Source organism: Lampetra planeri, unplaced genomic scaffold (genome assembly GCF_965212315.1).
Source record: "Lampetra planeri unplaced genomic scaffold, kcLamPlan1.2.h2 scaffold_1158, whole genome shotgun sequence".
Taxonomy (NCBI): domain Eukaryota; kingdom Metazoa; phylum Chordata; class Hyperoartia; order Petromyzontiformes; family Petromyzontidae; genus Lampetra; species Lampetra planeri.
Window position 1 is genome coordinate 19,424 of NW_027613871.1, and position 13,123 is coordinate 32,546.

General features: G+C 45.2%; 1 protein-coding gene across 1 annotated transcript; it reads left to right on the plus strand.

Moving 5' to 3' along the window:
* The first annotated feature begins 1,854 nt into the window (after nt 1-1,854).
* On the plus strand, nt 1,855-5,111 carry TMEM25 (transmembrane protein 25). Its single transcript, XM_078621768.1, is given in 9 exon segments — nt 1,855-1,933; nt 2,229-2,573; nt 2,663-2,901; nt 2,903-2,930; nt 3,020-3,173; nt 3,758-3,812; nt 3,912-3,999; nt 4,826-4,915; nt 5,038-5,111. Coding segments are annotated over 9 exon segments (1,152 nt in total).
* The last annotated feature ends 8,012 nt before the right edge of the window (nt 5,112-13,123 follow it).

Below are 13,123 nucleotides of genomic sequence, written 5' to 3' on the forward strand. Positions count from 1 at the left end.
TCTGTGTGTGATGGTCGAAATCTTCATTTAAGTTGACTTTAGACCTTGTGGCACACTTTTCCTCCAAGTAGTTGCAGGACAGGACTCGCCTGATGTGTACATTCTCCAGCTGCTGCTGCAAGAAAAGATCTTTTTATTGATTTATTTACTGATAGTGTTGCAGGTTCAAACCATCTCAAGTATGCCACAAAAAAAAAAATCTTGTTTGCTGTGTATTTAAATCACATCCACAGTTGTTTCCAATCAGGAAACTGAGGACAATGTTTATCTTGATAAGAGCACACAGGAAGTACTGCGCTGCTCCGTTCCTTTGTCCTTTGTCTGCCTCTTACCTCCAGTGCTCTGCAAGCTGCTTCTCTCGTCTGCACAGCTGCACTGCAGAGACGTTCCAGTCTCAGATAATAGAGCTCCGACACTGTGAGCCATGTCGCCTGAATCTACATCAGCTGAAAACAGCTAATGACTGCTGAGAGGAAAGTGTTTACCCCTCTGAACCTGCTCCATCTCCCCACGTCAGCCCTTCTTTCGCTCCTTTCCTCTCACCTCACACCCTCCCTCTCTCCTTGCATCCTCATTCCCCCGTTCTCTCGCCATCTCCTCTGGCTGCCCCCCCCCCCCCCCTTCTCTTCCTCTCCTCTCCACCCTCCCACGCTCTCCTCTCCTCTCCTCCTCAGAGTGGCGGCAGCGTGACTGCCTGCGTCAGCCAGCCCCGCCATCCTTGTCAGTGAGTGAATGCTGCTACAGGAGGTGCTCTGTACCCTGCAGAGAGCCTTGTGTGTGCGTGTGTGTGTGTGTGTGTGTGTGTGTGTGTGTGAGTGAGAGTGTGTGTGCGCAGATGGGAAAGCAACTGAGTCAGGGAGGGCTGCCTCTCATCTCTCCTCTCTCCTCCTCTGCTGCCATGGAGCTCCAGGAGGCTGAATCACAACAGGGCTGAGGTAACACTGTGTGTGTGTGTGTGTGTGTGTGTGTGTGTGTGTGTCATGGAGGACTTTGCTACTGTGTGTAAGCACACACATCTGCATGACTGCAGCCATAAACGCCCCCCCCACTGTGTTTAGATATTCGCTGTTATTTATGGTCCTTTGCTGTCCTTTGTCTAAGCAAATATCCCCAGCAGCCGAAGCATCTTCTTGTGGTTGCTGTGTGTATCTTTTATCACCTCTGTCCGCTCATGACTGCGTGTGTCATCGGAGGCTCAGTTCCTGTTTTTTGGTGCACACACACACACACACACACACACACACACACATCAAATGGCCCACATGGCAAACAAGCACCCACTCTGCATTTATTGGCACACACTAGTCACCCTGAGTGTGAGTGTTGTTACCAGTCTGCGGATTACAGCAGGGAATTGTAATTGCGACGTGAGAGCGAGAGGCCACGGTGTGTTTGTGCAGAGTGTCTGCTCTGCGTTATTCGTGTCTGCAGCTCTGTGTCCTCCTCCTAGGGCCTCAGCGTAGATCTGACCCACTGGCTGAAATGTCTGTCTATAACGACAAACAGCAAAGATAATAAATCTCATTTGCTCAAACTGTGCCGTGGTACTGAGCTTAACCTGTTCGGACTGTCACTGACACTAAGAAAGAGAGCTCAAAGATCGTCAGTTGACAGTCAGGTGACAGTGACAACACACTCCAAAGGATTGAAGCTGTCGGTATTTTACATCACTCATACATTTGGAGCCAGTGTATTATGACCGATCACAGTATCAGCTGTGGAAAAAATGCTTCATCATTAGTAGTAATAATTCTGTTTTGTGTCCCAGTATAAAGCGTAACATGCCCTATTGTGCCTTCAAATGCTTTCTTGTCCGTGCAGGTAGATGTGTGTGTGGTGTTCTGTCGAGCCGGTATGGCATGTGTGTGTCTGAGGAGGTGGGTGTCCGGCTCTGCGGTCGTCTTCCTTCACGCACTGGCCTTGTCCTGGACAGGTAACGTGCTCTGAATGTGTTTTGTTTTGAATACAAACCTATATACCTACGAACATATGGCATTAAAAAACACCTTCACTGTTCAGGGCCGGATTAACACATTGTTTGGCCTTTGGGGCAACATCATTCAAAGGGGCCCCCCTAAAAAAAAAGAAAAAGAAAAAGTATAAATATATATATATAAAGTCACCATTTCCTCCTGTCTTTCTTGCCAGGCTGAAGTAGAAATGTTTAAGTTGTACCGGTTTCAACTGCATAGTTCAGTAACAGTGACGTTCACTCTTGAAACCCAAAGGAGCAATTGAGCCCGCCCCCCAAATTGACGGACAGCACCAGGCAGCTGTGACAGTGCGGGAGAATATGTCCCATAGATTCCGCTGCCAATCAGCCGGCTGGGATCCCCGAGCCCCGCCCTTGCTGACATGGTACCTGAATGGGGAGCAGCAGAAAGAGCCGCCAACTCACCGCGGCCGACTGGCGTCGCTGCCGCGAGCTGACTCTGAAACCGTGAGACCAAGGGCCAATCACAATAGCACGTTTTCCCTGCGGGCAAGGAAGTGGGACAGAGAGCTGGTGTGCGTCGCATCCGACCCCAGGACGGGAGAGAGCTACAACGCCACGGTGACGCTCAACGTCCAATGTGAGTGTGGATGAGATGATTCAGGGCTCTTTTGCGGGGGGGGGGGGTGTTCAGTGAATAAAGGACTTCCTGTCCGCTGTCCCCCCTAGTCCAGCCAGAGATCGTCAGCGTCAACGCCCACCACAGTGAAACCTCAGACCAGGGCCTCTCTCTGGTCCTGTTTGCCTTGGTCCGGTCCAACCCGCCTGCCACCATCACCTTTGTGGACCAGTCTGGCCAGCTGGTGGCCAACACCTCCGACTTCCTCATACTGGACTCTCGAAGCTACCCTTGGCTGACCAATCACACGCTGAGGGTCACGCTCAGCAGCCTATCAGGGAACGTCTCGTGTGAACGCCAGCAACAGCGTGGGGGACGGTGCAAAGTAACCTCACCCTGGCAGGTCACTGGTTGGGAAAGCGGGGCCGACGCTTTGGAGGGGTCGACCTGTGCAGACCTGACCTCAGGTGTTTCTCGTCTCTCCTCAGAGTTCCTGCAGTCCCGTGTGGAGGTGCCGATGCTGGGAATAGTAACCGGGGGAGCCATGGCCTTCATGGCCCTCCTCATCCTCAGTCTCATCGTCCTCTGTCTTATGCAAAAAACAAGAGCAAGACCTTTGGTGAGACTAGAGAGAAACTTACAAATCCAGATCCGCTGGGCATGAACCACTGGAGCTCATTCACTATGCAGAAAAGTCAGTGGAGACCAGTCACATCATTCTGTCGGCCATGTACAGAACATTTGAACTATTTTAACATCATTAACTAGCATTTCTCGTCATTAATAATAATGTTTCCAAAGTGTCCTTTTTCTTTGCTTTTACCTAACCATTAATATTAATATAATAATGATGATTTTTACTGTGTTTATTTTCTGTGCTTGTAGCAGAAATAAAGAATTATAATTAGAAATAAATGTATTATTAGTAGTAGTATTTTATTAATATTATTATATTATTCTGCTCTGTCAGTACATGATTATCCGTACCGGGAAACCTGATCAGTACTGCACATGCACAACACTGCCAAATTTTACCTGGTGATTTTAAACTGTGTTCAGACCAAAATGGACTGAAGTCAGTTTCCTCTCCAAGTGGAGTGGAGTGGAGAAGATCTGTCACTCGTTGCCAGGATCTCCATCTGTCCAGATCTGGATGTGGTTCGGTTGGTCCACAGACGTATAAAATGCCGGTTGTTTTGTGTTTCAGATGAGCCGGTGGAGATTCTGATGACCAACAAAAGGTAAATCAGACTGCCGTCAGTAGATATCGGAGTAAACGACCAACAGCACGTCCAGTCCGGTCCTAAGTCGGTCATCTCCTCATCTCATCTGCACAGTGACTCTGCCAACCTGAAGGAGGAGAAACCCGATAAGATGAACATCCCCAGAGAGAACATGTCACTGCCCTCCAACATGCAGCTCAATGACCTCAGCACTTTGAAAAAAGGTACGTTTTGCAGGAAAACAAGGAGCAACCCATTGGTGAAAGGGCTGTTTGTTAAAGATGGACGTTACTACAAGTTTGTGAATCCATGTATCAGTTTGTCTGCCTGTCTATTTAAATTAAAACATGAAACATATCAGGTTGATTGCCACCACACTCACTGGATGTGGATGGTCACTTTATTGACTATAAAAGAGTGTATTAATGTTTCTTTTCTTTATATACAGTATATGTGTGTATGTTATGTATATGCATTATATAATAAACATTTTATGTGTCATTATATATATTATATATAGTCGTTTAAATAATGTTTCTTTATAGATTATGTAAATATAGATATGTATGTGGGTTTCTCTGTGTATGTATATGTATATTGTATGTATATACATCGCCAAAAGCATTCGCTGTTGTTCAAACGCGTACGTCCCAGTTCCTTAAAAATAACCGAGTGCAACTGTACAAGAACTTTAAAGAACTTTTCAGGGTAATTGAACTTGTACCTACAAAAGTGTTTCAGTGCATTTCAACAAATTTTTCAATATTACACACTTGGATTAAATTTGATGGCACAAAGTCAGAGATTTATGTTTTTACTATGATTAGATCTAAGTTTGCATTGACTTTGACAGGAACCCTTGGAAAGTGTTCAGACCCATGTACACTCCATCAGGGATCAAATGTTACTCATCATGTTTACTGTGTTATGTACAGTAAGACAGTAGAAACTACTGTCTGTTGTGCTGCCATACAGTAAACATGTGCAATCCAAACTAATTGTTGCATCTTATTTATATGCTCTCCATCCTTGCCGCATCACTTCTCACAGCGCGAGAGGTCGCCCAGCACAACTGTGTGGGAGAGAGAAGGAATGAGGAGGAAGAGGAGGAAGATCTGTCTTTAGCCTACGCCGCCAGAGGTCAGTGAGACGCACTCTGATACCTGTCTTTTCTTTTCTTTTCTTTTCTTATTTATAGTTCGGACGCAGTGTGGAGGAGCACTGGTGTGTAGTGACTTATCATGACGTCCCTCCTGACTCAGGGTTCGCCAGATATCCGATGGTGGGCTACATCTATAAGGTGAACAGCACAAGCAGCGAGGAGATCTGGCTCTGACTGACCTCAACACACACACACACACACACATGCATGCATAACCACTACATAACTAAAGGTGCCGCTGCAAGAAGAAACTCAGACCGACTGCCAACTATCTTTCGAGCATCAAGCATCGTAGGAGCAGGATGAGTCGGGAACATCGTGGTACATTATAACGTTTCTGTCTTTCTCAATCCAAATGCTCTGGTAATTACGCTGGTGATGTGTTGTTACAACGGTATGAACCGTTAAGTTAATAAAACGGGACCCAAGCTCCTCCTTCTGTATGTTTGGACATGATCTCGTGCACCCGTGTGCTCATGATGTCCTGGAATGCATCCATCGTTGTACACTAACGCCAGAATGTCGAAAACCATTTAACATTTGACTGATGATATGTGAAGAACACATACCCAGTATGCATTTGTATATGGACATGTAATTATGTATATTTGTATGCATATGTATATGTGTATAAAAGAGGACGTCTAATAAAGAGAATCCAAAGATGCTGCAGGTTTATTTGTGCTCACTAGGGGGTGCAGTGAGGTGCTGAACATTCACTTCTGGGAACGTCCTTCATGGCATCAACAGCTGTAGTGGCCTGTTTGATTCTATTCATCTGTAGTTGGAGACGGTGAGTGGGGTGTACGCTCCAGCAGCTTTCAAGGGACTTGTTAACACACACACACACACACACACACACACACCAGGAGACAGTGAATCCATACGTTGAGTTCAACTGCCTGCTGTCATTCCTGTGAAGGTCTTACTGGATTCTAGGGTGTCACGTCTGCAGGTAAAGTGTCAGAAACCTCCACCTGGTCTCATATATTATAACTTGGACATTTTAAGAGGAATATATGGAAAAAAAAATAAAAGTTGTTTGACGGTTTGACATAATACTGTTTTTGTTGATGCCTTTCCAGGGCCGTTTCCATCTCTTTGGGGGCCCTACGCGAGATGCTGTTTAGTCAAACTACACCTAAGATTCCGATCCCTTTTTAGATGATCCACAAAGATGCAACGGTCTATTCCAATGGAAGAAGGAAGCTGACTAGTGTTGTTAAAACCTCTCTCATCCAGATTCGGCCCACCCAAGCAATTTAAACTGATAATGATAATACAAAGTAAACACTGGGCATTCTTTGTACTATATTACACCTATATATCTATATACTATCTACCAGGATCGGAAGAGAGAGTCTGTGTGTGTGTGTGTGTGTGTGTGTGTGTGTGTGTGTGGCAGGTGTTCTCTGTAGGTCATGTTGCTGTGGCTTCTCCTCTAACAGGAAGTGTGTTGTCTCTTTGCCGTCTCTGCTGTATTCGCAGACGGGAATGCAGACACACACACACACACACACACACAGTGACAACAGGGACAAGTGCATTTACACAGTATTAAAATAAAATATCCATATGAACACTCGCCACCTCCTCACATGTCCCAAAGCAGCTGCGGCCAATCGTTGACGCCGTTGTCATATATATACAATACTTATACTGTATATTTTTATATATATATGTGTGTATGCTACTTGCAGCAGCTTTTCTCCTCCATAGATCATTTATCCTACACACTTTCAGTATGAATCAGCACAAATCAGCAAGAATTTTCACACATTTGCACAATGCAAACAAAAGGATTGTGAGACCTATTAAGTTATTCTTTTATTTACATGTGCACACATACTGTACTTTTTATACATTCAACCTTTTACTAAATGTTTTATAAGTATTACTTTATCTCCATTTTCACTTGCAAAATCTCCCTCTGAGATAATTCAAGTACTTTTGCATTCTAAGTTGTATTACTGCAGTTGGAAACATCAGAATTTAAATACTTTTAACATTTTTAAACCCTCTTTCTCGTATTTTTCTTTGTCAATCTTCTCTAACGCTAGCGTGGTAAAACGTCATGCCCCGGAGGTGTCATGGCGTCAAAAATCAACGAGCGCTGCCGGCGCTCTCACTCCTTCACTTCCTTCTTCCTACACACTCACGCAGACAGACGCTTCGACGCACAGAGATAAGATTAAGTGCTCTCAGGAACACGGCAGCGAAAAGAACTGAGGTCAGTACTTTTATCAGAAACACACTATAAGCTTCCGTGTGCCTTTAACTCTCTAATATTGATTCCTTCTAATAGCTAATCTGCTAATTAGTAGAATTAAATGTTTGACTGGGAGCAGAAAAATGGGCCTAAAAAGTCCCCATGTGTCAACAGCGGAGCCACCATGAAACGTCTGGTTGTTTTGCCTGCGTGTCTGCTGCTGCTTCACACACTGACTGGTGAGGTCCGTCGAGACTTATTTGTTCCTCTCAGCATCGCCTTGACAGTTCACAGGCTGTAAGAAAGGATTGGTCATTTTAAACGAGGGCTTCCAGCTGTCAGGAACACGATGTGTGACATGAGGCTCCCGTCTGTTTGTGAGGGAGGACATGAGCAGCTCAGAAACATCTCCAGTAATTGTCTGTTTCCTCCACAGGAGCCATCGCAGACTCGGGATAGATGTTAAAACGGGTCAGCGGGGTGTTACGATACTCTGTACTGGAGATAACGAAAAAGTTGTATCAGCGAATGGTAAGAATGTTACGTTTCCATTAACATCCAAGGATGAGAACTCTGGAGAGTACAAGTGTGTGTCCGACAACCTTGATGAAGAATCAGCAAAGGGAGCGGCTGGAACAAAAATCGTTGTCAAATTTAGAAGTAAGTTTCGGGTCCTGTGATCGTGAGTACTCTGACACGAGAGCGTGTCTGCATCAGCAGTGTGTAAAAGTACATGAGGAGAGTGCTCCTGACTTGTGTGTGTGTGTGTGTGTGTGTCCAGGCTGTGACAACTGTGTCGAGCTGGACACGGCCTCGGTCGCAGGCCTCGCTGCAGGAAACCTGGTGACTACGTTTGTGATCGGAGTGGCGGTTTATCTCGTTGCGTCGCACGCTCAGATCAACCCCATCACCTCGGAGAAGAAAAGTAAGTCATGTATGATACGATATCATCACCGTACCATACATAATTGTGATCCAGTTTTAGGAGTTAGTTAGCTAGTAGTACTGCAATATCAGAAATTGTGATATATTGTATTTATTTCATAATTATTTCAAAAGTCCCCCAAATCATTTTTGTTGACGTTTGAGCCTTAAAATAAAATGAAAAATAAATAGTAAATGAGGAAAAATCTGTAAAATGTAAGGATAGGTAATTATGAAAAAAAAGTTTAAAAAAACAGATAAAAGAGGTTAAAATCAGTTTGACAAAGTAGATGTGAGAAAGAAATATTATGGAGGTCTTTGAGAAATAAACCTGAAAACATTTAGATTTTATTATTGTTTAATTCGTCACAAAGACGTGTGATGTACCTGTTGATTCAGCGCTGCCACGAGGCTGTTTGGTTTTTTTTACATGATCAGTTTCTCCACAGGATCAGACAGAAAACATCTGCTTCCAAACGAAATGAGTAGCAGAGCTCCAAACGATCACTACCAGGAGGTGGGCTGAGCTTTGCTTTGGTTGTCACCTCATCTACGAGTTACAAATAACTGACGCTTTTTGTTCCGGAACCTTCTACTTCCTCCCGCAGCTTCGGAAAACCAAAGACCCAAAAGCGACATACGACGTGCTCTCCCACAGACGCTAGACTGGTGGCGGTCGGCCTTGACCAGATGAAACCCGCCGTCCCCTCGCAGACGTTCCCTGAGCATCATGGGACGTAATTCTTGATGCGTTGCTCAGATAAGGAGCGTCGCTAATGTTTCATGTCGTTTCGGTTTCACCATCAGTGGGACGAGGCTCCTGACAGACCAGTGACAGGTGACCTGCGACCCGGCTGCAGCTTCTTACAAAAAACGTTTTGCTGTTTGCTTTGCTTGTGGCGACACTGATGCTGATTCAGACTGGATATTTGTCATACACACGTCAACAGTGTCACGACAACAGTGACATATTGTCAACCGGAATGAAATTAAAATACAAATGAGACATGAGAGGAAAAACATAAAAATAAAGCGTCACATTGCACATTGTAACTCTAGGAGCAGCAGAATTACATGTCATTGGGAAGTTGTCATGAAAAAAATGCTGGGTTGTTTTTAATCAAACGTGCTCCAAGTAAATATAAACATTTTCATTCATTTTACAGGAAATATGATGATTTGAGCTCCAATCATGTTTGGGTCTTTTTACGCGTGTTCCATCAAAGCGGGATGTGCTTCGACGTGCCGTGTGAATAAAGGAGTAATCCCACCCATGTTTCAACGGTGTCATCCATCTCCGTGGACAGACTGTATGTAGAGCAGCAGCTACGACCAAAAAGCACCCAGGCGTCAACCTTATAATGTATCTGTCATCTGCTCTCTCCTTCTTTTCTTCACCGGTCCCTCCACCGGAGTACTGGTCAGTGTTAATGTTGGTGCGTCGGATAGCCTCGAGCGCTACTTCTAAAACATCACCTTCATTCAGTTGTTTTAGGTCTGTTGGAGATGGATGATGAGACGTGTCCCACGGGTGGGGTTTCTCCCCCTCCACCCCCTCCATGCCGTGTCTCTGTGCCCTATTGTTGTGTCGGTGCATGTGTTGTGTGTTTGTGTGTGTTTACGTTCGTGTTTTTTCACTGTGTTTGTATGATCCATGTCAATATATTTCTGTTGGAGAAGCTCTTTGTGTTTGGCATTTGTATGTATGAAGGGTTCTGTATAAATAAAGTCTTATTTGACTTGATAATGAACAGGAGCAAAGAAGGGCCCCAGTTCGATTCCTGGCCCGGGGGTCTTTCTGTGTGGAGTTTGCATGCTCTGTGGGTTCTCTCCGGGTACTCCAGCTTCCTCCCACCTCCAAAAGCATTCTGAGGTTAATTGGTCACTCTAAAGTGCCCGTAGGTGTGAATGTGGGTGTGAATGTCCTGTCGTACTCTGACGTTCAGCCGTTGACAGGTGGGATGAGCGGGAGATGATGAATGAATGAATGATAATTAACATGAACCCTGTCTTGAAGGAGGAATCCTGCTGATAAGTAGAGGAACTGACCATGTCGGCCCTCGGCGGGTCGGGTATCGCCAAGCAGAAAACACTTAGCTTGTATTTACATTTTAGAGAATGGTATCTCCACTGCAGGTAGGGGGCGCTGCATTAGTCCTCAGGGTCGTATCTCAGGGTGTGTTTGAGGAACAATGGGTCGACGTGCACATATCGGATTGGACTGGACAGGATTAGTAGACGTAAAGATGAAGAGCACTTCATTCATCCCTGGGGAGGGGATTCATGGAGCTGGATGATGAGGATGGATGATGAGGATGGACGAGAGTGTGGGAGGAGGGGCGGCATGGATTCTACAGCTTTCTTTACCCCCGCCCCTGAAACATCTGACTCGAAGCACGTGCACACACACACACACACACTATCACACTGAAGCTCCAAACACACTGTCGTCAAGCAGGTGCAGGTTGGTGTGTGGTGGCGGTTTGACCCCAGTCTGTACACCCCTCCACGCACACACACACACACACCACCCCTTTTTCCTCATCAACAGCAAACAGAGTGTGGGAGTTGTACAACAAGTACATAAGATGCGTCGTTAGCAGGGTCGGTCGGTAGAAATACTGCATGTTTCACGCGTTTCTTCATCGCGGCTGCTCAGTCACTGCTGGGAAGGAAGAACACAACCGAGACGAGACTGAACGTTTCCACGCGTGTGCTTTCTGCGTATCAGAAACACACACATGTGTCACAACGTTTCCAAAGACGACACCGAAGGACACTCTTCAGAGAAACGCTGCTCACAAGCGCGAGAGAGACGATGAGGACGTGCCGATGGAGACCGTGTGCGTGTGGGTGCGCTGACGGATGTGAGCTGCGGCTTTGAGGCTGTTTCATGAATCATACACCCGCTCTCACACACACACACACACACACACACACACACACACACACACAGTTTCCAACCAGAAGCACAGAAGTTAGCACGACGTTGGCTGCGGTTTATTTCATAGTGCCACGTGTTCGGCAAAAAGAAGCTTAAATAAAAAAAGAAAGGCCATAAAAAACAAGCTGATGTGGCAAAAGTACACTTGTATGTACACAAAATAATTTGAAATGACAGAACTGTCACAACGACATCACACTGCACTCGCTGCTGTTTTATTGTTGTCGCCCAACATCCCTAGGAGGAGTACTAATACTACTATGGGTGCACTACAGGTTAAAAATGGCCGAGCACATGAGTTCATTGGACCCAGGTTTCAACAAGTCGTCACAACTCTCTGTCATCACAATGAATTCGACCTTCTTCGTCTTTCAAAAGAAAGAAAGTCTCATTCCCTCGGTCGTTGCGGGGTCCAGTGCTGCGTTGGCATCATCCAGTCAGTTGACCTTAACTGTTGAGAAAGGAATATTCATCCTGGGGAGCGATTGTGAGTCCTCAGTTTCTGTCCAAACACAACACAGGTAATGTTACTCCACTGAAAATGGCATGACAAGTCACAGTGTGTTTCTCATTACTCCTAAAAAGAAAGAAAAGAAAGATTTTTGTGTTCATGTGTTTCCCCCCTGTGTCTTGTCCAGTCAGTTCCCTCCTTTCCCTCCTACGCTCCCCCCTGTGTCTCGTTTGGTCTCGTTCCTGTATAGAAACAAGTCCTTTGTTGGTTTGTCTGTCTTCCTGTCCAGTCCTTCAGGCTACGCGTCACCTATCTGCAATGGACCCGTCCCAGAGTTTGGAATTTTTTTTTGGTTTTTCATTGACGTTCTCTTGTACGTGATCTTGTTATTTATTGAAACGGACTTAAAGTGTGTTTGCTGCTTTCTTGTGTCCTCCTGCCACACCACCAAACAGAACGTTCGTTCGTACCTCATATTCAGAATCGCCACCTGGTGGCGCTCGACCTCCTGAGCGAGCGGGTGCTAAAACGATGAAACCAGATCAGTGTACATGCATGTAGATGATTTCCAGGAGTAGAAATACTCAAATGTTTATGCATTCTTACATTTGGAGAAGTTTTGTCCGGACGAGCTCTTCTTCCTGGTGCACCTGTAAACGACGGCCATCAGTACCGCTGTCCCGGCCATGTCGGCAGCAATGACCCCTGCAAAGAACCTTGCATCCAACTCGAAACAGTTCAAGCACACTGAAGGATGGAAAAACATCAGTGGAACATGTGAGATTACAGTTGACAGAATGAGCATGGATGGGAAGGATTTTTACTCACCCTTTCCTTCTACGTAGAAATAGTATTTGACAGGTTTGTCACCAGCCGTGTTAACATCGATGTATTCACAGTGGTAGAGACCTTTGCTCCTGGCATCATAAGCAACTTCATAGGATTTGTTCCCATTGTAGTTCTGTAACTCAACTCCTTTATAAAACCATTTCCCCTCTTTCGGACAGGTCAGCGTGAAGTTTACCATCCAGAAAGACACGTCCCCTTAAAGCACAGACAGTGATTGTCAGTACATGTACTTTAGTTTTAAACGTCACTGGCTCCTGCTCTCCATCAAGGCAGGAATATTTTTTTTTGTACTTCTGAGTTTGATATTTAACTGTATGTCACTGATCACGTTTTAGATCACCCACTCCCCCCATAAACACACACACACACACACACACACACACAAATACTGATTGTAAGGAAATAGGAATACTTTTAAAGAAAGACTGAGCTCGGGTGGACAAATGAAAACGGTTCATTTCATATCATCTCTCTCATCTGTTTATTGTTAATCAACTCTACGAAAACACATGCATGTTTCTTTTTTACCTTCATCAGCCGTTATTGTCCCCATGATCAGCACAAGGACAGCGAGCGAAGCCTGAACACCCATGTTGTTCTTGTTCCTCCGATGACTTTTCTCAGACTTCCACCACCAGTGAGTCGAATGAATTCATACAATACATGAAAAACATCAAACTGTCTGCACAAGACGACAAAAAGACACACTGAAACACACACACATGCACCAAAAAGTGGTTCTCTCTCTCTCTCTCTCTCTCTATTTCACATTCAATCGCTTTCTCTCCGCACAGGAAGTGTTTTTTCAA